General features: G+C 40.4%; 1 protein-coding gene across 8 annotated transcripts in view; it reads right to left on the reverse strand.

The window, feature by feature from the left end:
- The window catches only part of PIP5K1B (phosphatidylinositol-4-phosphate 5-kinase type 1 beta), a 343,315-nt gene that overhangs the window by 147,788 nt on the left and 167,842 nt on the right, over window positions 1–27,685 (reverse strand). For all 8 annotated transcript variants that reach the window (XM_037851227.1, XM_037851226.1, XM_037851232.1 and 5 more), the window contains 2 exons: window positions 19,761–19,891; window positions 6,702–6,819 (listed from right to left, as the gene is read on the reverse strand). In XM_037851227.1, the coding sequence (XP_037707155.1) occupies window positions 6,702–6,819; window positions 19,761–19,891 (249 nt within the window). The remainder of the gene's footprint in view (window positions 1–6,701; window positions 6,820–19,760; window positions 19,892–27,685) is intronic.

The raw sequence follows: 27,685 nt of genomic DNA on the forward strand, positions 1-27,685 counted from the left end.
GGTCCTCATGAAGCTTATATCATAGTGGGAGGAAACAGAGAGTCAAACAAATAAGGAGGTTGTATGTTAGACTTTAGTGTGCAGAAAAATGAAGCCCGGGAAGGGGGTCAGAGAGTACCAGCTATGGATGAAGAGCAGGCTGCAAAAAATTCTATGTGGGGAGGTTACAGAGGGCCCTGCTGGGAAGGTGAAACATTTGAGCAGAGCTCTGAAGGAGATGATAGTAAGCCACGTGGATTTCTAAGGAAAAGCAGTTCAGGAAGAGGGAAGAGCAAATGTCAAAGTTCTGAAACTTGGTGGCTTTAAGGTACAGCAAGGAGGCCAGTGGCTGGAGCACAGACAGCAGCGAGAAGAGGTGAAGTCAGAGGGAGCATGTGGGCATGTAGTGTCTCACAGGCCATCGCGAGGACTCCTGCTTCTTCTCTAAGGCTGTTGAAAAGCCGTTGGAAGGTCTGAAGCAGAGGACCACTCTGTCTACTCTTGGGGACAAGAGGATGATGCAGGGAGCAGTTAGGATGTCAGTACAACAGCCTTCACTTCCAAGTGTCTGCTGGGACAGAACTTCCTCTGGAAAATTCTTCCTGGTTCTGTAAGCCTTAACTGACTCCTCCCTGGCACTCTTCAGGGGATGCTCTCATCACAGAGTTACCACAAAGTTCAGGATATTTATTTATCCTGAATCCTCCGTGGACTGTACAACTCAGTGAGGGCAGAAACCATAAATATCTTAGACTGTGATATGGATCCAGAATCTGTACTTCACACAAATTAGGCACTCAATAAATTTTTGTCCTACAAATGACTGGCTAAACTCCACCTATAAATGTGATGTGGTAATTCTCACCCCAAAATGCTAAAAAGCAGTACCGAACTCCATTTTTGAACTCTCTGATGATCAATACTGAGTTCAGTATTGATCATCAGAGAAACACTGGGGGCAGAGCAAAAGGTGGAGTGTGATATAGGTGTGAGAGCAGGTGTGCCCCTGGGTGAGGGGCAAAAGCAGGCGCTTACAGAACCATATCTTGAGGTTGGAGGCATCTGAAAACACCAAGGCTGAAGATCCCCTATGCCTTTTCCAGGGCTTGTGAATATTTAAATCCTCATTACAGAAAAGTCTGAGAATGAGGGAAGGAAGAAAGGACAGAGGGAGGGTGGGAAGAGGAGAAACAAGAGAGAGAAAGTAGAAGAAAAATGATTAAAAGGCAGTTTCTAAAAGTCACCTTTTAAATTTACTTTGTTTTGGCAAGCACCATGGATAAGGGAAACAAAACTCGCCAAGTAAAGAAAGAACCAAGTGTTTGCTGGCTTCCTAAAAGTCATTAGCAACTTCCATCTTCTACCTCCTCCTCTTTCCTCTAGCCTGGCTTCTGGACACTCTCCTGCTAATCAGCATCAGAGCCCAAGCTCTTCTGGAATTGAGGATAAGTTAGCAGAACAAAAATAGCCCTCAGACTGCAGACAGGATGCCATAAAAACCAAGAGGAAGCGGAGGGCACTTGCCTGCTGTGCGTGCAAAGTGTCCACGTGAAGGATTCTAAGTGGAATGCACATGAGATTTGGACTCAACAAATGTTTGTAAAACCATGGCTCGCTAATTGCTAGTAATGTGACCTTGAGTAAGAGCCTCTTAGGATCCTCATTTCTAAAATAAAGATAAAACACTTCTGCGAAAGTAGCTGAAAGTTTACAAAGGGAATGCTTCTGAACCCCCTGGCAAATTGGGACTATTTAGTCACTGCTGTTGCTTTTTTTTTATCACATGATCACAGGTAGGCAAGAGGCACTGCCTTATGATATACATCTCCCAGGCAGGAAGGGAGGAGCTGGCTGTGGCCTAGGAGGTGCTGAGGTTTGCAACCTAACTCCAATGCCAAGAGGGGTATCCGAAGACACACAGTCTTAATAAGTCAAGAAAAAAGTTGAGTCATTCACATAATCATGACTTCAGGACCCTGGAAAATAAAGTCGGGGACTCCAAGGTCTCATAAAAAGTGAAGGCAGATCCTGGATTCTTTAGAAATTCTGATCCTTTATTCCATGGAGTTTGAATTCCTAGCACAGAAGCTCCTCAAAGATAGGAATAAATGTTGTGAAGGTACAAAAACAACAAAGGAATCAGAAATTAGAGGCTGCAAATAGAGAAATTAGGGGGTGATCCAGGACAAGCTGTCTAGAGAAATCTGGATTCAAACTGGAACATCTGCTCCCAATTAAAGTCTCAAGTTCTTCTATAAGAAGTGACATAATATAGAGACTATTTTCTTGGTTATTTAATTATAAAATACTCCTTAATTACGTAACTTATAAATTAATATGCTTAGAGTAACAAACTGCTTTGACCCAAATTAATAATCCTTTGCAGGCCACTAATAGCACAGGGTCAGTGTTCAAAAAACTGACAGTTTGATACTGAATATGAATATCACCATTAGTGTTCTATGATTCTATTGCTTCTCACCCTACAACTCAGTTACCACATTGTCTACTAAACAACATTGTTGGGAATGTTGCTTTCTAGGAGCAAATAAAAAGGAGAGATGAGAACATTTCAATTAACCATGATCAACAAGCCCCTGTGTGTATGCCTGGGTTTTATGCACCTTCCTGGCACTTTCATCTGTTCAAGCTGTTCATATTTATTCATTCTCTTGCTTCTATTTCCTGCAGGGCCTCCCTGCTATACTCACTGGAAAGAAAGCAAAGTACAGCCCAGCTGGGCTCTGCCAGTGCAAATTAACTATATAAACTTGCCCAGTGTGACTGAGAGCCTTCCCTGCCACTTCTTCCCTCTGAGAGTGTAAAATATTGACCCTGCTCTTTCTTATTAGTACAGATGAGCCTGAAAAGACATCACAGAAATTATCCTAGAATTTGGAATACCTGGGCACATGGTAGAGAAGGAAATGAAACACTGGCCTGTTGCCCAAGCAGAGATAGGTGTAATATTTGGGGCCCTGTGGCTTTCCCTGGGGGAGGCACTCATTTAGGGACAAGTTCGAAAGAAGGGGCATTCACACGCCATGCTTGCAGAAGAAGCACCTTCACCATGCTGTCTCACTAATCCAAACTGTGCATGTTTAGGCACGAAACTTGCCATCAGCACACACATGGTGAATCTGAATGGCATTGAGAACATAAATAGACTAGTTCAGGTTGAAATCCAGATGCAACAACAGAAACTAAGTAGATACACACACATCATTCAATATCAAGCCTATCTAGAATCATCAAGCATGACATAGTGGGACCCCCCTTCCCCTTTTAGATCAGTAAATCTTCACAAAGGGGATGTGAATAGCCCCATTATGACAGAAGGCAGGATGTATTTTGTGATTTGTGCCATTCCTTAATTTTCTATACAAACACAGTTTTTCAAGGAACATCCTGTTACCATTTTTCCTTGCTCTATTTGGGCTTTACTCTTCCAACATGTACTTTGTTAGGGGTGTCTGACCTCTTTGGACTTCATTCTTCAGAATGCAGAATCACGGTTTGATGGACTAGATGGGATGGACACTGCCTTGAGACCATATTTAATGAGGGGTCTGCATCTCAGCAGGCTGCAAAACACAAGGCCAGCTGGGGAAGGGGAAGAGGGCAGGGAAAGGAAGGGGGAAGGACAGGGGATCATTCTGGTCTAGTCTCGGCCCTCACCAATTTGGGAACCCTTGGGTACCTCCCTTCACCAACCCTGGCCTTGGATTACTTATCTATAAAGTAAAAGTTGGGCAAGAAGCTCTCAGAGGTTCCTCACAGAGGACATGCAGCTCTCTGAAGCATGCTGTGCAGTAATGCAAAAGATCCTTTTTCATCTCACTGGGTGGGGTCCCTGGATAGAGAGGTCCCAGAATCTCTAAGACCCAGGAGCTGCCTCAGCCCTGGGCTAGGGACATCCAGAACACAGGGGCATGAGGTGGTCACCAAGGCCTAAGAGCTGGTCAGCCATGTATGAGTGGCCTTCAGGGTGTGGGCAGCAACAGTCAGCTAGAGGCCACTGCCCTTATTCTGTTTCTTCCAGGTCCTGGAGATGTGTTGAGGTTACTGTTATTGAACGCATGTAGACATGAATCAGGGAAGTGGAAAAATGGAATCAAACAAAAGTATACTCAATTGTCTAGCTTTTTTCCTAGCTTTTTATCATGGAAAATTTCAAGCATACATAAAAACAAAGAGAATTGTATAACTCACGCATGTCTATCTTTCTGCTTCAACAATGATCAGCTTATGGCCAATTTGTTTTCTCTGCACCCCCAACCACTCCCCTGCCTTGCTTTCCCCAGATTCTCTTGAAGCAAAACACAGACACTAAACCATTTCATCCATCCATATTTCAATATATGTCCTAAAGGACAAGGATTTCCTTTTTAAAATATAATCACATCATCCCACCAAAACAAAACAAAAACAAAAAACAAAACTTCAATACCATCATCTTTACATTTCCCTAATTTCCCATAATTAAAAAATAAATAAAACAAGGTTATTCGAATTGTCTGGCCCTATCTTTTAATATTCCTGATCAAAACATTCCACTCCAGCCACAATGCTCCAAAGTCCTTGTAAACATCGAATGCATTCACCTGCCTGGTCTCACAGTCCTAACGCAACCCCAAACACCCACAGCCCTACTGTTTCATTATTCAAATCCCTTGTAACTTTTTAGGCACGGTTAAAACCACACCACAACCAAAAAAAGTCCTCCCAATCGTTACCCCAACGGAGACCCTTCCCTCCTCTGAAATCCTGGAACATTTAATGGTCCCTGCCTTTCAGTTTATTTGCTACCCAGTAAAGTTGGTTATTTTTCCACATATAAAAATCATCACGCCAATTTGATTTTTTTTTTCTAATTTGATTTTAAGATCCATGAGAGACATGCTCTGTAATTTTTTAATCTCTTCATAATTATTAGCAAAATATTTTAGATAAAACAAGTGTTCAAAGAACCCCACTGACTGATTAACCTACTGCCAAGTACATGTTAGAGGACTTTTGCTCTGAGAAGCCATCAGCTTAAAGTTTTACTGCATTCCTCTTTAAATAATCCAACCCCATTATGAAAATACTTTTCCAGCTTAAAGACTCATTAGGAAGCTTGTCTGAGCTGTGTGAGAAGTTGTTTGGAAAAGGACCTTCCCTAAAGAAAGCAATTTTGTGAGGTAGAGAGAGGGAAAGAACAGGCCTCTCAGCCTGCAGGACCATGGACATAAGGAGGGCTAAAGAGAGACCTTTGGGCAAAGGACAGATGGGGTGCCATCCTGTCATACTGATTCAGTGAGTGTTGTCAAAGGCAAGTCTCTGGCCTCTCTCTGCCTGGTGAGAATTTCAAGGAAGTTCAGGAGTGAATCCATTAATTTTTAATGTGTGGCAAAAGATGAGGGACCAATTTTATTTTCAGGAAGGCAATGTCAAAACTCCATTGGGATCTTCAGCATGTTTCCTGCATCATGGCAACCCTTAATAGAACGCCCAGAAAACCAAAGGCTCTTCATACACACACAGACGCACACACAGGATGAATGTGTTTGTGTGTTCGAGCGGCTGTGGGGGCCCTGGGTGGTGGTGATGGGTAGCGGCGCCTGACATTTTAACTAGAGCGGAGTGGTGAGGCGGGAGCTACACAGACAGAAGGAAGGGCAACAGGATGCCCAGGGACTTTCTCCTCAGTCCTCACTGCTCTACAGAGACTTATCCACCTGCCTTGAGGAACGGTATTATCTCATTGGGCAGAAGTCAAGTGATTTCTTAGAGTCCTACTAAAGAGGACCGTTTATGAGTTTTCATCAGCACAGGAAAGACTCAGCTTTTAACTTTTTACATTTTATCCAAATTATGAGATGCATTTCAAGACTCTTCTTAGTTAAAAGTGACAAATGTTACTGTACTTCCTCTAAAAAGCATTATTACAGGAGCAAGTCTTACTAAGATATCATTCCAAACGGGATACACAATGAATATTTGATGGGATCCTTCCTACAGCTTCTTGAAAACCCATTTTGAAGAGCCCCAGGGTGTTAACCGTGATCACATTTTGAAATAACCCATTTTCCTCTAGCAACAGAAAAGGAGGTTCTGGCTCCTTGCATAGGAATAAGACAAACTTCTGAGGTCACATCAGAATACCTAACAAAAAGACCATTGGGTTTGTACCTCCTGTATGCCAGAAGGAACACAGAGAGAAAAGACAAGCCTAAGGATAAATTATGCCCTTGTACCAAATAAAACCTGTTAAAAAGATACTTCACAAAGAGATTTGTTGGGATTAAGCCTCTTTAAAATTCTATTCAAATCTGTAGGTCAAGGTGAAAATGGTTGTGGGCCAAGGCAGGTTTGAGATGAATGGCATAAATAAGGCAATTAAAATAGGAAGGTTTTCAAATAGAATCCAATCAGCAAAATTCACAGGAGTATTTAGAACTAATTATAATATATCTGTTGGAATAATTACCTGAAGTAGCAACCAATACTGCAGTTATTTAAATATCAATTACCATGGCAGATTTTGTCACTATCAGTTAAAAGCTGCAGAGACAAACCACATTTCCTGAAGCTAAATTTATAATCATTTTAAATCTTGGAACTTTTACTATGCCCCAGAGCTTTATAAAATAAGACACAAGCTATCTGTCACTGTTGCTACGAGACATATGTTTACATCACACATTTCTTTAAGAGAAAGGAAAATTACAGGCTCTTACCAAGTAATCATCAGGCTTGATACCAAAAAGTTCTCTGAAATATCGGAATGCTAGTGGAGCATATGTCTTAAATCTGAAGTCTGGGTAGTGATGAGCTGGGGTCAGATTGCTCCCTTCACTGCAGTTAAAACAGTAAAAAAGACAGAACATTAGCAAAGACAACTTTGATTTCAAATTCTCACTCTTTTAGTTCTGGGTCAATTTTGTCTCTAGAAATGCCCATCCCCTTGTAACAGGTCCCTCAAAGCTCATGTCAGAAAAGCTGCAAGACCATCAGGTAAAAACAGATGCTAACTCAGTGAGGGCTGCCTCCAAGTAGGAGTCTCTGCCAACCACAGTATGTTCCCAGCCTGAAATTCTTCACCATCCTTCTGTGTCTTCTTCCCAGGAAAATCACCCCATCTTTTCTGGTAAAACCACAATGACAATATTTTAAGTATAAGACCCAGGACTTGGTATGTAGAGCAATTTAAAAAATGAAATTTTCTGACCATGAATTTTGGATACTGGACACACAGTTTAAATTAGGAATAACTGATATAGTTTTAAAAATATCCTATCCACAAACAGAGAACTGGAAGTGGATGGGACCTGGACCTGAACTCTTCCTTATGTCCTTGTTTTCAGGAGACTTCATATACTTCAGGGATTCTCAAAAGTGGTTTCAATTCCCAAATATATCATTATCTTTTTTCCCTTTTTCTGCATGTATCTTTGAAAATCTGGGGGCAATGTTGATGAATTATAAAGGTATAAAAGAATAAACTAGTGAATACCCATGTACTCAAAATGTAGCCTAAGAAATAAAACATTATCCATATAGTTGAATCCCCTTCTGTACTTTTACTGATAATATCCGCCTTCTCCTTAAGGGCACCCACAAACCTGAGTTTTGATGTTTATCATCCTTATGCTTTTTATTTTTTGACTACAAATAATATTACATTATCCATGACCTCATACAAGTCATTCAATCTACCAGCTCTTAAATTTTTCATTGTGAAACCTAAGAACAATGCAATACAATACTAAAATTTTATGCAAAGATGCAAGCTCTCTTTGGATACATTCTAGGTAGGACATTGAGATTCTATGCAAGTTCGTGACCTGATTTTCATGGGTGCTACACAAATAAGACTGTGCAAATAAAAAGGTTTTGCATACAGGTTGGGGGCGATAATCAACAAACACTTGACATCTATTACAATTTAAGGTTCTTGAAGGCAGTCAGACTTTTATATCAATGTCTGGTACATAGCAGACACTCCATAATACTTGTTGAACGAAAGAATGAGTTCTTAATATATTGATAATACAATAGAATTGATTCTTACAAGAAAATTAGGTTTCAAAGTCAATATATAAGACAAAAATTCAGTATAGTAAAAAAAAATCATCCTTGAAAACCATTTAGGAAGGGGCCACATTGGAGACGGAGATTCCACATATCCAACGCAGCCAATTTTTCCTCGTGCAGGGTTACAGATGACTGTTTCTTTTGCAGAGCACCAGAGGCAATAGTTGGCTTGTGTTGGTAGGGGCCATTGTTATATAATAAATGCTTATCTTTAAAGAATATGCTTACACTCTGGAAGACGCAAGGTGTGTACGTTAAAAGAGTGGCATGGGTACTAAGACTAACTGAGGGGAACAGTCACATCCCCATCTCATGCACAGGCTCACTGGATGGAATGGCACCAAAACTGCCTGCTTTTTTAAATGTTAGACTTTTCTCTGTTTCCCAAAGTAAGCACAATTGAATATTCGTAATTTATGTATGATGCCCCTGCATCCAAACATTTATGAGGGGACATGCACTCAGCTACAAGTACAATGGGATTGTTAAAAGGAATGATTCTAGAACTTAAACGACATGCAGTAACTGGTTAATGTGGGCTGTGTAGAAATAAGGGGTAAAAACAAAGAGGCTCAAAGTGATCTAACATCCTCCCTCACTTTGCAACCAAGTAAAAACAATCATAATGCCCTCGGTTCTGCAGCAGACTTCAAATGGGCTAAAAGTGTTGCCAATTTCTTATTTCTTCTGTTCTCTTTTCTACTTTCTATCCCAAGCAATCAAACTAATCCATTCTGTTAAAGTAGGTTCCCTCTGACATTTGAAGAGGTAAAAGACCCATGTTACACTTACATGGAGCTTCTCTTTCAATAGCTTACTCTTATGCTTTTGGGGTCCAAAGATTCTATCAGAGAGAATACAGCACTTATTATCACTATTAGTATTTTCTTTTTTGGTTACTTTGAGCTTCTTGAGATGTTCACCTTTCCCTGCAGTCTCCACTAATGACCATACTTTTCCTTAGATTCATGTCTACCTGGCCACTGTGGTTAGTTCAGTCGTGGCATGAAAAGGATAAAGTGTTAGGTGTCCCTGGAGATGAAACAGATGGACAGACAGGGAGAGACCGACAGACACACACCCCTACAGCAGAACATTTTTTGGGTACAGAAAGGAAGCTTGTATCTTTTTCTAGGTATACACCCTACTGCTGGTATAAAAAGTCACAAAATAATTAAAAACGAAAAAAAAAAAGCTTTGGGCTATAGTAATATACAGGGAATGGTGTGGGTCAACAGTGGAATAGGTTTGCCTGTATGCGACATTCAATAACTATATTTGTATAAACGGAGAAGACGAAAAAGGGGCAGGCATAATACTTGCTTAACACAGGCATTACATAGAGTGGTAATATAGTCATGGTGCAATCAACATATACTAACTAATTATTGAGGTGCACAACCTTGAATGTTATGGAGAGGTCCATTCCCAAAAGTGGCTCCTGTAAATTAGATTTATGATACATACCTACTGTAATATATGTCTACTATAATATATCACCACTTTTTGTTTTTCTTTCTTTCTCTACTAGCAGATTTACCTTGCAAATTCTGCTGTCCTTTGACTAACATTAAGACTGGTTTGCACTCTCTTGTCATACTGGATAGATACCCTATGTAGTGGTGAAGAGCATGGGTTTTGTAGTCTCAATTCTGCCACTTACAAGCTATGTTTCATGAATCTGGGAACTGAACCACTCCAAGCTTTGGTTTCCTTCTCAGGAAAGTGGGAACAACACTACCTCATGGGGTTGTTGTGAAAACTAAATGGTAAAGTGAATGGAAAGCACTGACCTCTGAGTCTCTCAATGTTTTGGATGATTAAGGCTGTGTGACCATGAGGGCCAGTCTAAAACTAAACATGTCACATGAAGAATGAGTTAAAGTTTTTTAAAAAAATGACAAAATGGGAAAATATCTGCAAATTGTATCATAGACAAAGGGCTAATCTCCAAATAAAAAGAACTTAATAAAACAAAGAAACAAAAGCCCCAAAACCTAATTTTTAAAGAGAAAAGATGAATATGGACCCGACATCATGGGATAGAGAACCATCTTGCCCAAAAGGGGGATGCAAAATGAAACAAAATAAAGTTTCAGTGGCTGAGAGATTCTAAATGGAGTTGAGAGGTCACTCTGGTGGGCATTCTTATGCACTATATAGATAACCCTTTTTAGGTTTTAATGCACTGGAATAGCTAGAAGTAAATACCTGAAACTATCAAACTGCAACCCAGTAGCCTTGACTCTTGAAGACAACTGTATAGCAATGTAGCTTACAAGGGGTGACAGTGTGATTGTGAAAGCCTTGTGGATCACACTCCCTTTATCCACTGTATGGATGGATGAGTAGAAAAATGGGGACAAAAACTGGGTGAAAAATACTGTGGGAAGGGGGATGATTTGGGTTTTCTTTTTTACTTTTATTTTTTATTCTTATTTTTGCTTTTTCTAGTATAAGGAAAATGTTCAAAAAATAGATCGGGGTAGATGAATGCACAACTATATGATGGTACTGTGAATAGTTGATTGTACACCACAGATGAATGTAAGATATGTGAATATATCTTAATAAAAATGAATTTAAAAAAAGAAAAGGATGTGCTTAGTTCACAGAAATAGAAACACAAATGACAAACAAATGAAAAGATGGTCAACATCATTCATAGTTTTGAAAATGCAAATTAAGATGATACCAAGAAACCCTTTTGTTTATCATACTGGCAAAAATCCAAAACTTTGACATAGCTAATGGGAAATCAGCACCCTGAAACATTTCTAGTGGGAACAGAAATTGATATGTTCCCTGTGGAGGACACTTTCACAACATTCGTCAAAATTACAAACGTACATACTCTTTTAACCAGCAAATGCATGCTTATAATTTATCTTGCAGGCACATTTACATATATAGAAAACAACATCTGTGTACACAGTTATTTACTATACTATAGCTTGTAACAGCAAAGGACTGGAGCAGTCTAGATGTCCCTCGAGGACTGGCCAAATTAGTCATGGTCCAGCCAATAATGGAGTACTATGCAGCTATAAAAACAAGGAGGCCTATTGCATACTGATATGATAAACTGTAAGTGAAGAAAGCGTGCTGCAGAACACTGTGTATGGTATAGCACCATTCATATAAAAAAGGAAAAAAAATATCTGCATAAAAAAAGGAAAAAAATATCTGCATAAAAACCCTTGAAGGATAAACAAGCCACCAGCAAGTAATAACTTGGGGTTGGACCCTGGAAAAAAGGCACAAGGATGAAAGGAACACTTTCCACAGTATTCCTTTTAAAAAACATTGTGAGGATAAAGTCTTCTAGGTATTACCAGTCACAAAATTAAATGATTTTTAAAAGTTAAGTGCTAAAAGCCATAATCTTACAAACACCCCCCCCTCACACACACACACACACATACTGTACCACAGCAGAAGGGTTTGTTTACCTCTGCATATTTAAGCTGCTCTAATGAATAACAAACACCAGCTCAACAGGAATGAAACTCTAGTGAAGGGAATACTGAGACTGCTGGCCCTGTCTGGGCCTTGATATTTGTGGAGTTACAACGCACAAAAGCAGATCCCTACAGCAGATCCTGGATCAACAGCACACACTAACTTCGGTTTCCTAAGCCTTGCACCAGTGGACTTACTGTGTTTGGGTGTGCGTGCTGGCCATCTGTGAGTCGACCCGGCACATGTACAAAGGTTTACCAACCTCCAGCCGCAGCAGAACTGCCAAGTAATTAATCAAGACCGTAACAATCATTAGCCTCCCTGCTAGCGGAAGGGTGCCACTGAAGACTCCTGCTAGCTTTACTTGCTTGAGCTGGGGTGTCAGCACTCAGGGGACTGTACCCAGCTTCCAGCCTTATTCGGCAACTATGAAGTCTGCATAAGAGCAGATTTCTTCAGGGTTTAAGATTTATACTATGCTTCTTCAAGACATTTATTGTGGCATGTGATAAAAACCTACTTTCTTATCTTGGCAAAAAATTGAGGCTTTAGAAATTCTAGCTGTGAGGTTTCCTGCAGTTGTTCTAGATTTTTGATTACAAGGACCAGTCAAATTTCAATAACCACAAAAATGTGGAGGCCAACATAGGATTTCCAACTTTTATATTGCCAAGTAAGAACCTAAACAATCAAGCCAACACATGGTACTAACAGCTTCACTTATTAAAAAAAGGATATTTTAAACTCTAAAAAAGGAGGAAGAAATTTTGAATAAAGGACAATGTTTTCTCTATAATGTAATTCCTCCCTTATTTCACCAAGAAGTAGTTAAACGACTATGGACCAGCTCTGGTCTTTTGTCATTCACCGCTTCTGAGTAGAGTTCAATTTTTAATCCCAAAGCCACTGTTCATTTTAGTCCAAAAATATGTATTTCTTAATGGAAATGAACATTTAGAATTAATGTGTTGAAGCTTTAGGACACTATAGCTATCATTTGGCATTTCTCATTTGTAGATAAAGAGAAAGCAATGGCGTAAACTGTCCAGGAACAAACAGCACAGGAGATTAGACCCACACCAGAACAACCACGTCACAAGCAGACAGATACGCCTTCACTTAGACTTGACACTCCTCTGTTAGCCAGAAGCAGCTATTCTTTCTTCCTTGTCAGGATTCAGTTACAGGTTTCAGGGTACTCCCTGCCCAAAGATCCCAACTGCTTCCCAGGGAGGTCTGCACACTGCAGGGCCAACTGGGCAGTATTTCACTTACAAAAGCTTTGATCAGTTTACAGAGGAGGTCTCATCTATCTGTACTGTAAACACCACAGCTTTTGCTTATGTGGCTTTAGAGCCTGTTAACTAACTACTATTTTTGGTGGCACTGGGCTGAGTGATTTGGTGCTATGCAATGGGAGTGAAACTAATTTAGCATCTCAAAGACACTTAAAGGAGTCCAGTTTTGGAGCTGAGACAGAGAACTCTGTTATTTTAAGGGCAACATTTATATTTGGTGAGCTTCTTTTATTTCAAATTGTAAACTTCCATTGTGGGTTTGGGGCCTCTTGTCAAAACCAGTGGGTCAGCAACTCCTGGGTAATAACAACTGATTTCTCTAAAGGGTGCTAAATGTCTCTACTTTTGTTCAGCAAGCATGACCCTACCCTGTGTGGCAGGATAAGTGAAAGGTGCTTTGTCCCAGTGTACAGTCAGTGATACTGAGACAAAGAAAACTTAAGTGGCAATGCAGGCTGATAAAGGACACTACAGTCCAGCCACAAACTAATGGTGGGACCCAGTCTTCCAACTGGACCTTTGTAAGTCAAGGCCTAGAAAAGCAGCCTTGGACATTATTGTCTCTGCCAATTAACAGTTCCACACATTCCTCCTTTAACTAGTGAAATATTGGTCTTCTCTTGCCAAATTGGACAAAACAAAAAACATGCTCCTAGCCAAAGTCACCTTTCCTTGGCCAAGCCCTCCTGTGATGGGCACACATGAGCTGCACTGAGACAGATGGCTGCACCATCTTCTGAGGCTAATCAGCTGACAACCAGTCTTTAAAAGTCATTAGTTGAAGACAGCTGAAATTCAAAATCAAATAATGCATTTTGGGGTGTCAATTATTGGGAACAGGTGATATCACTGATTATCTGAATGTTAAACCTCCCAAAGAAGTTGTTAGTATACTGGAATATTATGCCTCTAAGGCAATTCCAAATAAGTTGAAATGTTATATATTTGACACCTGTAATAAATTTTTTTATTTTGAACTAAAGAAAGGGTTAATAGAAATTTGTTAATAGAAATTCAGTTTTTCCACATCCCCACCAAGTACATGTTGAACAAATATTTAAAGAGTTTTTTACTTCAAGGGGCATCATATTATTGGCTTGCCCAGCAACAACCACATATCTCATTTAATCCTGAGAAGAATATTCTGGCAGTTCTGTGTTACAGCCACATATACATAAAACCTGGTATAGAAAGTCTGTATAGATCAGGGGTTGGTAAACTTCTTATGTCAAGAGCCAGATGGTAAATATATTAAGCTTTGTGGACCATACACTTACTCTTCACAACTACTCAATTCTACCATTGTAGCGGAAAAGCAGCCACAGACAATAGGCCTATGAATGGCCAAGGCTGTGTTTCAATAAAACTTTATTTACAAAAACAGGCCGTGGGCCAGATTTGTCCTATAGGCTGTAGTTTGTTGATCTTTGGTATGCATAGACTCTTGGATGAATTTATGTCAGCATGACTTGAAATGGAGGTAGTTTTTGCTAGTCTGTCAAAATCATAGCACTGATATCTGGAAATGTTTATATGACCTTTGACGTATCTGTTTGCTTGTCATTTTGAATTATATTTTATACTTGCAGTAGTTCTGTGGAATGCTTTCTCACAACAAAGAGTATTCCTTGGCTGTTCAAACAAATCCCAAACAGCATATCAGCCATATCAGTCTGTTTCACATCAAGCTAAATTCTCATTTTATCGGTGAGAAAATTAAAATGCAGGAGGTTTTATCAATTCTTCAGTTAGATAATTACTCTTGGATACAGAAACATGCCTAAACCTCTACTGACAGTGTTCAAATCTTATTGGCACCACCAGCCTCTGCCCTCCCCCCGACCCCGAGAAAGCAGTGACAGTGCCTGCTGGAGAGGAGCAGAAGAAAGGATGAGAGCTAGTTTCCAGGGGCCACAGAGGCAGATCTACGTTCATAATCAACATAAGTTTCTTCTGTCACACTCTTCATCTAAATACTTCTGGAGTTCCTATGTTATTTAAACAAACAATATAGTGTTTGCTGAAAGAAATTCTCAATCTGAGTCAACTGTTTAATGTCATATTGGCATTTAGAAGCTGTAAAGACTCTAAAACGAAATATTTTAAATGTGAAGCGCATGCCTCTGGCTGGGTAACTTAGTTAGGTACTCTCCCTCCTCCCCAGTGGTGTGGTGGCACCTCAGCTTGGATTATGGCCTGAGGGCCAAAGACACACATTCTAGGTATTTATAGCTTTGGCTTCCTACTCCCAGTGAAAAAAAGATGAAAAGTATCCTTATTTTGTTTTAAACATAAAGATGCAGTAGACTTATAATTGACTGTCCATGAAAAAAAATGGGGGGTCAGAAAGTGCCTTTAAGTGCCTAACTGATGAACCTGGTTTATGTGCTTCTCTGCATAAAGAGCCATGTACAGTGTCATGTATAATTTAGATGCTAAATAAATGTAATTTCAATACTTAAGATAATAATTTATAAGAGAAAAACACTGGCATTTTCTTAGCTGTAAGAATCATGTAATAACTCCAAGACTAAACTTTGGTACCCTCTAGAAAGATTAACCCTCTAAAACAGGAAGTAATGATTGGGGCTAGTGGTTCTCAAACTTTTATGTGCTTAGGATCATCTGAGGGCTTGTTCAAACAGATTCCTGAGTCCCACCCCCAGGGTTTCTGATTCAGTTGGTGTGGGGTGAAGACAAGAATCTGCACTTGGAACAAGCTCCCAGGAGCTGCTGCTGCTGTTCGGGGACCACACGCCTCAGCCGTGCCTTCCCCCAATGCCAGGTTATGGTTGGCTGTGTTGGTTGGACAGTGCTCAGGGCGAGGAGGAGAAATCAGCAAGGACAGAGCACCTGCCCCTTTGGGGACACCCCTCTGCAGCTGCAACGGCTCACAGCACCATAAACCCACTGCCAGCTACTATCCCACAAAAGTCCTCCATTCATCTTGTTTGTAGCCAAGAATAAATAGAAAAAAAGGGGTGAAATGAATGGGTAAAGGCCCTAGAAGGCCATTAGAGAAAGAACATCCTGTGAACATATTGGTAGGAATTATGAGCCTAGCAGATCCCAAAAGATTAAGATAAACTCATGACCTCCTGATGTGAAAGAGAAACAAATGGAGTCAACACACAACTCATTTTGGAATGATAAACTGTTTAAAAACACACAGAGAACAATTTCCTTCTATAGAAAGAGTAGTAGTGTTATGAGCAAATCAGATTATTTGTTAGGTCTTGAGGTTGTCCGTTTTCTGTCTGAAGACTAGTTCTTGTGGTTGCTAGTGGATTTCAAAGTTTAAGATAGATCAACTTTTTTCTTCAGCTAAGTACATTTAAAGCAAAACTTAGGCTGTCTCTGGCTTATTGCTGACTTTCTTTTATTTATGGGTTCCTGTGTGACTATGTGGAAATTACTGCACACTCACTATAGGTGTTATTTCTAGGCAGTTGACACGTGTACACAGAGCTAAGTGTATAACTACTGTTCCAGTTTGCTAATGCTGCAGAATGCAAAATACCAGAGATGGACAGGCTTTTATAAAATGGGGGTTTATTTCACTACACAGTTACAGTCTTAAGGCCACAAAACGTCCAAGGTAACACATCAGTAATCGGGTACCTTCACTGGAGATGGCCAATGGTGTCCGGAAAACCTCTGTTAGCTGGGAAGGCACATGGCTGGCGTCTGCTCCAAAGTTCTGGTTTCAAAATGGCTTTCTCCCGGGATGTTCCTCTCTAGCAAGCTTGCTCTTCTTCAAAACGTCACTCACAGCTGTACTCCGTTCAGTCTCTTTGAGTCAGCATGTTTTATATGGCTCCACTGATCAAGGCCCACCCTGAATGGGTGGGGTCATGCCTCCATGGGAGTATCCCACCAAAGTCACCACCCACAGCTGGGTGGGGCACATTCCAAGCAAATCTAACCAGCACCAAAACGTCTGTCCCAGAAGACCACAAAGATAATGGCATTTGGGGGACACAATACATTCAAACCGGCATATTCCACCCCCTGGACCCCAAAATGACATTATCTTTCCAAATATAAAATACATTCATTCCATCACAATACCACAAAAACTCAAATCATTTCAGTAACAAAAGTTAAGTACAAAATCCCATCAAAATCAATTTAGGCATGGTCAGTCCTAAGGCATACTTTTCCTTTAGCTTGGATCTGCGGACTTAGAACAAGTTATATGCTTCCAATATACAAAGGAGGGACATTCATAGGATAAATATGTCCATTCCCATAAGGAGAAAGAGTAAGGAAAACAGGGTTAACAGGACCAAAACAGTTCCTAAAACCTGCAGGACAAACTCCATTAGATTTCAAAGTCTGAGAGTCATTAACAGAATAACATTGCATCCTTGGGGCTTGAGAGAGCGGGAGTCTAACCCTTCCTAAGGGCCGTTGTGGCAGCCCTTTCCTCTCCAAACACTTAGGTGAGTGCTCCAACATACCCACACATTGGGGAGACCACCTTCTCGGCCCCACCCTCCTCAAACATCGGGGCTGCTCCCGGATTCCCTTCCATCTCCGGGGCACATGCTCAACCCCTTCAGAACAGTGTGGTGGCAGCCAGGCTCTCCCCAATTCCCTGGGAATGTGCTCCACCCTCTTTGGGACCTCAGGTGGCAAAACTCTTCCAGAGCATCGAGGTGGAAGGCCCACCCTCGACCTCTGGGGCAAACTCACCCTTTCCATGCATGTGGGCTGCTCCACTCTCCCAGCCCAAGGCCTCTTGACTCCAGACCTCAACCTCCATGGCTTTGTCTTTGAAGAAATTTTTCCTGCAATTTGTTCCTTGTCTGTCTCCTCCAGTCCAGACTGGCAGTGGCTCTGTCTATAAAGTTCTTGCAAAAGTTCTGTTGGCTTTGCATGAAGCACACAGGGGTCAAAGCCATCAGACAATAGGAGTTTCCACAAATCCTTTCTGGATAATTCCATCTCCAATCTTGGCTTGTACTGAAATGGCAGCTGGGTTCCATGTTTGGTTACATCCTCACATTGGGCTGTAGCTTCTGGGATTCCACCCCCTGGAAGCTCATAATTTTCCAAGCCATCAGCTTCTGGTTTCTTTGAAACCAAGAGTTCCGTTCTAAGTTTCTCTCTCTTTGCTCGCATTTTACTATAAGCTGCAAGGAGAAGCCAGGGTACATCCTCCACATGCAGTCTGGAGATCTCCTCAGCTAAGTATTCCAGGTTGTTGCTTCCAGATTCTTCCTTCCATATGACACCAGGACTCAATTTTGCCAAATTCTCTGCCACTTTAAAACAAGGATCGCCTTTCTTCCAGTTCACAACAACACATTGATCATCTCTGTTCAAGACCTCGTCAGAAGTATCTTTAGAGTCCATATTTCCATAAACAGTCTCTTTAAAGCAGTTTTGGCCTTTTCTATCAAGCTCCTCACAACTCTTCCAGAAACTCCCCATTATCCATTTAAAAAGCCGTTCCAACATGTTCGGTATTTGCAAACTCAGCAGCAAAAGCACCCCACTTTCTGGTACCAAAATCTGTTCTAGTTTGCTAATGCTGCAGAATGCAAAACACCAGAGATGGACAGGCTTTTATAAAATGGGGGTTTATTTCACTACACAGTTACAGTCTTAAGGCCACAAAACATCCAAGGTAACACATCAGTAATCGGGTACCTTCACTGGAGATGGCCAATGGCGTCCGGAAAACCTCTGTTAGCTGGGAAAGCACATGGCTGGCATCTGCTCCAAAGTTCTGGTTTCAAAATAGCTTTCTCCCGGGATGTTCCTCTCTAGCAAGCTTGCTCTTCTTCAAAACGTCACTCACAGCTGCACTCCGTTCAGTCTCTTTGAGTCAGCATGTTTTATATGGCTCCACTGATCAAGGCCCACCCTGAATGGGTGGGGTCATGCCTCCATGGAAGTATCCCACCAAAGTCACCACCCACAGCCGGGTGGGGCACATTCCAAGCAAATCTAACCAGCACCAAAACGTCTGTCCCACAAGACCACAAAGATAATGGCATTTGGGGGACACAATACATTCAAACCGGCACAACTACCATACCTCTGAAGAGTAAAAAAAAAATAAGGCAAAGAAGCACTGGGATAAAAGTGTCACTTCAGCCACTCTCACCCAAGCCCAGACACAAAGGACAACAAAAATCAATTATTTTGAAGGGAAATACTTATTTTAAATGTAAATGTGCCTGACATGTAAATCCTCCTAGCCCCAAAGATAAAATAGTTACCACAAATCTCCAAATGGAATAATATCTTTATTTTCCAGGCCACTATATTTGAAAAATCCTGTCACTATTGGTGACATTTCCATTTTAATAATGATTACTTCTATTACTATGATAATAGACTTGTTTATAAATAACTGTTTTGCCCCAAATATGATAAAAATTAGAGGCAACATGTACAAGTAACTTTGGCATTCTGGAAAATATAGTGTCAAAATAGCAGAAATCTCAGAAGTTGTCTGGGAGAAAATAAAGCAAAAGTTATCACAAAATAGGAGCTGTAAGACTGGACTCAGATACGAGGCCCAGTTGTGGGGCTCCCCACCCTTCATATTAGGGATATCAAAAGTCCAACACCAGTGGCTACTTCTCAGATGCCCTCTCTTTCTAAACCCATGGCAAACATGCCTCTTTGATTACTGAAATTTTTCCTATTGAGTCTCAGAATCTTTCTCCACACAGCCTTCCAGGCAGCCGTCACACCTAACTACAACTGGCACATAGGTTGACACCCACTTACCATCTCCACGTAAAAAATGGAAACCATTCCTGCTGCAACAGAAAGTTAACAATCATCTTGGCCGCTTTTGGCCCTGCTAAAGTTCCAACATGCACATGAGTACATGTGCAAGGTGAACATGTCCTTCGATATGGAGATGTCATGAGGAAAGTTTCTTTGGTTGGCAATTATGTCAAATAGAAACGTTCTTACCTGGGCAGGAACACACTTTCCACCACATAAAAGTCTTGCATGAGAACATCTCGATCGGGCTTGGAAGTGAGATTACCCACCGTGTATCCTATTCCCAGCTGAATAGCACCTTTAATAGCAGATGATGCAGTCTGTAAAGAAAATAAGGGGCTCAGTGTTAGCCTCCAAAGTCAGGGCCTTGTTCAATCTCGTAAACAACAAAAACGGGAGAGTAAGGGCAGATTTTCTTTCTTGTTCCTAGGCAACAAGGAAGCCGAGGTGTGGGAATATGATACGTTGCTTCTTTTGATGGCAAATAGAGACCAAATATTAAGGACCATTCTTGTCTTGAAATTATTTTTTGTGATAATCTTTTCTACAGTATGTCTTCAGGCCAAATTACAGTCTAAAATTACCATCTTTCTTTTATTAAGAACATAGAAACTTGGCAGAAAACCTTTAATAAATATCAGCATAATTTCTACCAAAAGTCACATTTTAAAAATTAGAATTTCTTAATCTGTGGATATTAGTATTTTATTTTCATATGAAATTAGAGAGCAAAAAGTTAATACAAGTCTTTGGCATACACAAATAATTCAATTTTGAAATTGCTTACTAGACTTGCTATAGACCCATAATCATGATTTCCTATACCCGTCTGTGATAAAACACATAGCACACACATATTAGTATTTCTAATTTACTACCTTTCTAATATCAATCCATAATTAAATTGATATGATGTTACTTGGGGAATAACTGCCATATGTATGTATATGAATACACATAGTTTTGTCCCAAGTAATAGAAAAATAATGGAATAATTCAATTTAGGAAAACCAGAATGCAATTTTCCTAACAGTAAAGAGTGTCATACTTTCTATGCCCTGTGGGGCCTAATGTATTAGCACATACAAAGTAAGAACTAAAGAAGTACTTAAATCAGTGATTCTCAACTGGGGGCATCTGGTGATGTCTGGAGACATTTTTGGTTGGGTTGCTACTGGCATTTAGTGGGTGGAGGCCAGGGATGCTGCTAAATATTCTACAAAGACAAAGGACAGCCCTTACGACAAAGAATTGTCTAGCCCCAAATGTTCATAGCGTGGAGGCTGGCAAACCCTGACTTAAATGAAAGAAATAAAGACCATCTATCTTATAGAAAAAGTATGTTATTTATGATTTAACATTTACACTTAGCAAATGCAAGACCCCACCTCCCACATGCTTTACTCTTTCTTATTTCTTCACAGCTTTTGACACCAAAGAACATCTTTCTCTTGAAAAAATTTCTCTTCTCTTGAGTTCTATGATAGAACACGGTCCTGGGACCCCCTTCTCCTTTTCTGATGTTCTCTCCTTTCATTTCCTCACTGACTTTTCATATCCTACCTGCTATAATTGCAGTGGCCCTAAAAGTTTGATCTCTGATCCTTAAACCCCCTGATTATCTATTCTTTTTTTTTTTTTTAAACAATTTTATCCACACACCATACAATCCATCCTAAGTGTACAATCACTGGCCTCTGGTATAATCACAAAGTTATGCATTTACCACCACAAACAATATTAGAACATTCTCATTTCTTCTGAAAAAATAATCCCATACCCCCTATAGGCCCCTATTATTGACCTTTAACTTTGGTATAGTGCCTTTGTTACAATTAAAGCAAGAGTATTACAACGTTGCTATTAACTATAGGCCTTAGTTTGTATTAACTGTATTTTTTCTGATTATTCTTAATGGCTTCAAATATGACTATGCATATGACTCTCCAATCTCACACAAATCCATTTGGATGTTGTTCTATCATTACAAACTCAGTAAATACAGAACCAAACTAACGTTGCACAACCCCTCTCCCGTCATGACTGGCTTTCTCTGCCAAGAAACTGTAACCTTTCAGTCACCCAAGCTGGAACCCCAAGCAAACCACATCTAGCACAGTGTTAGGTCCCCAAAACATACTTGTTGATTCACCCAAAATGGGCACGATCATCAGTACTGATCAGTCACCTCCACTGCATAACTATCAGGAATCATTTTCTCATAGAGTAATCATTTAATCGTTGTGCTTATTGCAATGCAAATATTACATCACCCTTAGCCTGAAGACAAACATACCCCTGTTCCCTAGGAGGTAGAAAAGTGTCTTGGTGTTTTTCTTTATTCACATGGCCTTTTTAGTTAATATCCCAGGGCAGCAAGATGGCAAAAGATTGTGACTCAAGCCCAGAGTGTATCTAGTGCTTTAAAAAAATAGTTTGCTGTTTTAATATTTCCTTCTCCAAGACTCTGGATCTGCAATGCCACCAACTGGCATCAGTGACCTTTTGTACCAGTAGCTCTGACTTCTGAAGGCTGGAATGAATTTTCCTCATTTTAACCTCACATAGAAATTCAAAAGGCATCTCTTCTTGCATTCAACATTCAAAGTCGTCTAGCACAAGATATGACATAAGCGCTTTCCAGAGGATCCAATATCCCAAAACATTCTGTACCACACTTATCCACAGACTTAACCTGCTCTCAAAGTACTTTTCCTCTCCCCACCCCGTTTATGACTCTGCTTCCCAGAACTACCTGTATTTCTGCTTAATAATTCACGTCATCTTTGGGACAACAGTTATTTAGTCCTTCTCGGGCTGGAACAACCCGTCAGTCAGCCTTAACTTCCCATTCCCTACCCTTACCTTGTCCCCTGGTAACTTATATTCTAGATTCCAACTCTATGAATTTGCTGATTCTAATGATTTCATATCAGTGAGATAATATAATATTTGTCCTTTTATGCTTGGCTTATTTCACTCAACATGATGTCTTCAAGGTTCATCCATGTGATTATATGCATCAGAACTGCATTTTTAACAGCTGAATAATATTCCATTGTGCGTATATACCACATTTTGTTTATCCATGACAGTACAACATAAACAGTGAACCCTAAGGTAAACCATGGATTACAGTCAACAGTAAAATTATGAAAATGAGTTATCATCGATTGTTAACAAATGTACCACACTAATGCAAGGTATTAATAGGGTGGTATCATGCATAATGTATTTTATGCATGATTTTTCTGTAAACCACAACTTCTCTTTAAAAAATCTCATTTGCTTCATGGAAACATCCCATTGCATTCATGGTGGCATGTGGGTTTCTCTAGTCACCAGCAGCAAAGCTCCAATCCCTGCAATTTTCCCACTGGGTATTGAGCACAGCAGACTGGGATGGGCTGCTCTATGCATTTTCTAACACAATAAACCTTGAACAAGATAGGTTCTCTAAGACTGTGAAAATACTTTGAAAGCTACTCAGAATGTCTCTGATGAGCAGATTAGTAAATTACGATGACGACAAAGAACCTTCTGTGTCAAGTGCTGCTGTCTACTCCTCTAGAACTAGCAATTCTTTCCCTGCAAACTCTGAGTCACTTGCCCTTCCTTCCATCATGCAGACAAGCACCAACAGATCAGGTGGTCTGCAGAGAGTCGACACACACAGTCAGCCCCTCTGATTTTCTCTGCATGATTTTGCATACGCTCTAAAAACGTTGGGATGTGACCATTTTCCCTTCCGACTCCAAGGGAACTTTTGACTCCTTTAAAACATACAAGTTTAGATTTCAGAACACAGCAAAACAGCATCTATTTTTAATTCAGGAGTTAACATGTGGAAGAAACATGTTGCCTGGTTACTAGAAAAACCTTTAAAACATTTGATACTTGAAGAAAAATGGAACCATATAATATTGCAAAGACAAACCACAAACTTACTTAGCTCCTCCTTACTAATCCAAACATGTTCAGGTATGATGGTAGTACTAAGTAAATGAGGATCAACTTGCATTGTATAATATATTGCAGTTTTCAATGTACTTTTAAAAATTAATTGCACTTGATTTTCACAACTGTTACATGGGTAGGTAAAATATATAATGTTCTTTTACAGACAGAGAAACTGTAGTTATGGGAGATTAACTTAATCTAGATCCCTTGGCTAGAGTGTGGTGGAGCCAGGGATGATACCCTGGTTTTTCTAAGCTTCTAGCTCAATCTGCTACCATTGCACACTGCTTTACTTCCCTGAGTTTTCTCTGCTGGAGGTGGAATTTGATAGAAGCTGAGAAGTATTTGAACAATGAGATAATAATAATGATAATAAAAATAAGACTAAAACATTAAGCAAAGCAATGACCCTGCCAACAGTGAGATTTTAATGACTTTACACTGGTTACAGAAAACTGCTTTCTATAGCACATTCTCCACGAAGTTTAAATCACTTAACCTGCCATCTGATATCACTAGCTCTAAAAGGAAGTATTAAAACATTTCACTTCAATAGTATTTTTTCCAAAGTGATCTGATGAACTAATAACAGGATTATAGCAAATGCAAATGTTGCCAGGGTGATTTTTTTAAAGTACATATCTGATCATGTCACTGACATTGTTTGAACTCCAATGGTTCCCCAGTACCTTTACCACAGGATTAAGTCAAAAGACCTTAGCTTGACACAGAAAAAGCTTCTTATAATACTATTTCTCCAGCCACTCCCTGCTTTTCACTGACTCCTAAGCTTCAATTAAAACACACACACACACACACACACACACACACACACACACACACACACACACACACACACACACACACTCTTTCCTTTGAGCAAACCAACCTTACAGGTCCGTGGACCCCTAACAATTGCATGTTAAAATTCCTGGTTGTGCATAGTTTCTCCAGGGACAGTGTCCAATGTTTTCTTTTGTTCCTCAGAAGGTGTCCCAAAACCACAGACCTAGAGGGTCTAACTCTAAATTAAAGACGTTGTTCAATGACAAGGCGCCTTGGACTAGGCCATAGGAAAATGCTTCGGTCACATCTGACAGTGAGAGGGCAGGAGCTGTGTGGGCCTCAGTTCCACCTGGTCAAATCCAATCCCAGCTTCTCTCCCCTGTCTCTGAAGCTATACTCAGGAAACAAGACAGAGACTTCTGATTTGTCCCAATGATAGAATTAGGATAAAAGAAAGCAATAGATTGTGTAGAAGTGGTTGTAGGAATATGGATCCAATTATCACAAACACAGTGGCTTAAAACAATGCAAATTTATTATTCTACTATCAGGAGGTGAGAAGTCCTAAAATCAAGGTGTTGTCAGGGCTGCATTCACTCTGGAGGCTCCAGGGAGAATGTGTTTTCTTGTCTATCCCACTTCTTAGAGGCTGCTGCTCTCCTGGACCCATGGCCTCTTCCTACATCTTGAAGGCCAGCAGTGTAGCGTCTTTAAATCCCTCTCTGTCCCTGACTTCTGCTTCCATCGTCACATCTCCTTCTCTGCCTCCTTTTTATAAGGACCATCGTGATTACACTGGGCCCATCTGGATAATCCAGGATAAATCTTCCCATCGCAAGACACTTAATCATGCTAGCCAGGTCCCTCTTTCATGTAAGGTAACATGTTCACAGGTTGCAGGGGTTGGGGCACGACACCTTGGTGTGACCACTACTTGGCCTATCATACTCCTCTGTTTCAGGATGGACCCTGGCATTTTTGCAGTGTGCCCCAGGCAAGGAGAAGGGCTCCTTTCAGAATTCCATTCAGATGCTTTTCATTCAGTAAACAACTACTTGAGAACTTTCTGTGAGCCAGGCATTATGTTAGGTACGGGGGTGACTATAAAGAAATAACATGGTTCTTGCTCTCACGGGCATTTCTGGCCTAGTGCACATACATAATGACAAACTGTGGTCAATAATATGAAGAACAGGATGATATGACTGAGATCAGAAGGTGGCTATTCTACTCTAGAATGGAGGAGTGAGGAAAAGTGTGTCCAAGGAATGACATATAAGCTGAGACTTGGTAAGAACAGGCCAGTCAGCCAGGGATACCAACAAAGACTGGCTGTAAGCCTACTGTGTGCTTGACTCTATTCCACAACTAGGGGCACAGCAGTGACCTGGCCAAGAAGCCTTACTTTAAAGAACTGACATCCTGTAGTGACTGTGGGGTGGGGAGAGAGAGAGCTACATTAGGAGGAAGGAGAATAGATATTCAGGCATAGGAAAACATAGGTAGGTTTCAGAAACCTACAAGCAAATCACTGTGGGTGATAGCAAGAGCTCCACAACTGGAGGCAGCAAAGACTAATCAGAGACAAATCTGGGCCTTGCAGGCCATGCTAAGGGTGTAATGGGTTTTAGATAAGCAACTGGCATTCTAATTTTAAAAGGATCATTCTGGTGTCTGTGTGGAGAATAGACTGGAGGGAATATATAAGTGAAAGAAATTAGGAGGCAGTTGTAGTGGTCCATCATATAGAGATGTTGATGGCTTGGAATAGGGTAGTGAATGAGTAGATGGACAGAAGGGTTGAATCTGAGATATATTTTGGAGATACACAGACAGGACCTGCTATGAGTTAGAAGTGAGGGAGAGAAAAGTACCAACAATACCTCATAGTTTTATCCTTGAGCAACTGAGAGGTCTGAACTGCCTTCAGTGAATTGGGTAGACTGAAGGAACACATTTAGGGGGAAGATCAAGAGTTCCTCTTGAAATGTCCATGAGACATGCAACCAAAGAGGCTAGGATACACATCTGGAGCTTACAACAGAGGACTGGGCTGAAAATAACAGTGTAGGAGTTGTTAGCATATAAATGGTATTGAAAATTAAGAGGCTGGATGATTAGCCCAGGGAGAGAGGGCAGAGCCTGAGAAGGGCCCCCAAGCAACATCAACATTTAGAAATTACACAGAGGAAGGAGCATCTTTGAAGGAGATTTAGGAGCAATGGCAGCAGTGGGAAGAATTACACAGAGGAAGGAGCATCTTTGAAGGAGATTTAGGAGCAATGGCAGCAGTGGGAAGAAAATCAGGAAAACATGATTTCAGAGAAAACGAAGAAAGCAGTTTTGAAAAAGGAGTGACAAAAGGGTCAGCAAGTGACTCTTTCATTTGATAATATGAAAGTTATAACTTTTTTCCTTGCAATTTTATTGATATAGTCATATATATATAACATACAATCATCCAAAGTGTACAATTGTTCACAGAATTATCATATAGTTGTACATTCATCACCACATTCAATTTTTGAACATTTTCATTACTCCAAAAAATAAAAAATAAAATAAAAAGAATAAAAATAAAAACAAAAAAGAACACCCTAAACAACTCATCTCCCCATCCCTCCTATTATTCATTCACTTTTTGTCCCCATTTTTTTTCTACTCATCAGTCCATACACTAGATAAACAGAGTGTGAGCCACAAGGTTTTCTACAATCCCATGGTCACAACATACAAGTTATATAATTATACACTTGTTTTCAAGAAACAAGACTACTGGGTTGCAGTTCAACAGTTTCAGGTATTTCCTTCTAGTTATTCCCATACACTAAAAACTAAAACAAAAAAAAGGAGATACCTATATAATGCATAAGAATAACTTCCAGAATGACCTCTTAACTCCATTTGAGATCTCTCAGCCCCTGAAACTTTATTTTGTTTCATTTCTCTTCCCTCTTTTGGTCAAGAAGGCTTTCTCAATCCCATGATGCTGGGTCCAGACTCATCCCTGGGACTCATGTCCCACATAGCGGGGAGGGCAGTGAGTTCACCTGTCAACTTGTCTTAGAGAGGCCACATCTGAGCAACAATAGAGTTTCTCTGGGGATGACTCTTAGGCACAATTATAAATAGGCTTAGCCTCTCCTTTGCAGTAACAGGCATCATAAGGGCAAGCCCCAAGATGGAGGGCTCAGCCTACCAAACTGGTAGTCCCCAGTGTTTATGAGAATATAAGGAATTTCCCAGGTGGGTAAATTTAATATTTCCACAGTTTTCCCCAGTCCCTCAAGGGGGCTTTCCAAATACTTCTTTATCCTCTGCCCAAATTACTCTGGAATGCATTGTGGCTTCCCACTAACCTGTATAAA

This window comes from Choloepus didactylus, chromosome 10 (genome assembly GCF_015220235.1).
Source record: "Choloepus didactylus isolate mChoDid1 chromosome 10, mChoDid1.pri, whole genome shotgun sequence".
NCBI lineage: Eukaryota > Metazoa > Chordata > Mammalia > Pilosa > Megalonychidae > Choloepus > Choloepus didactylus.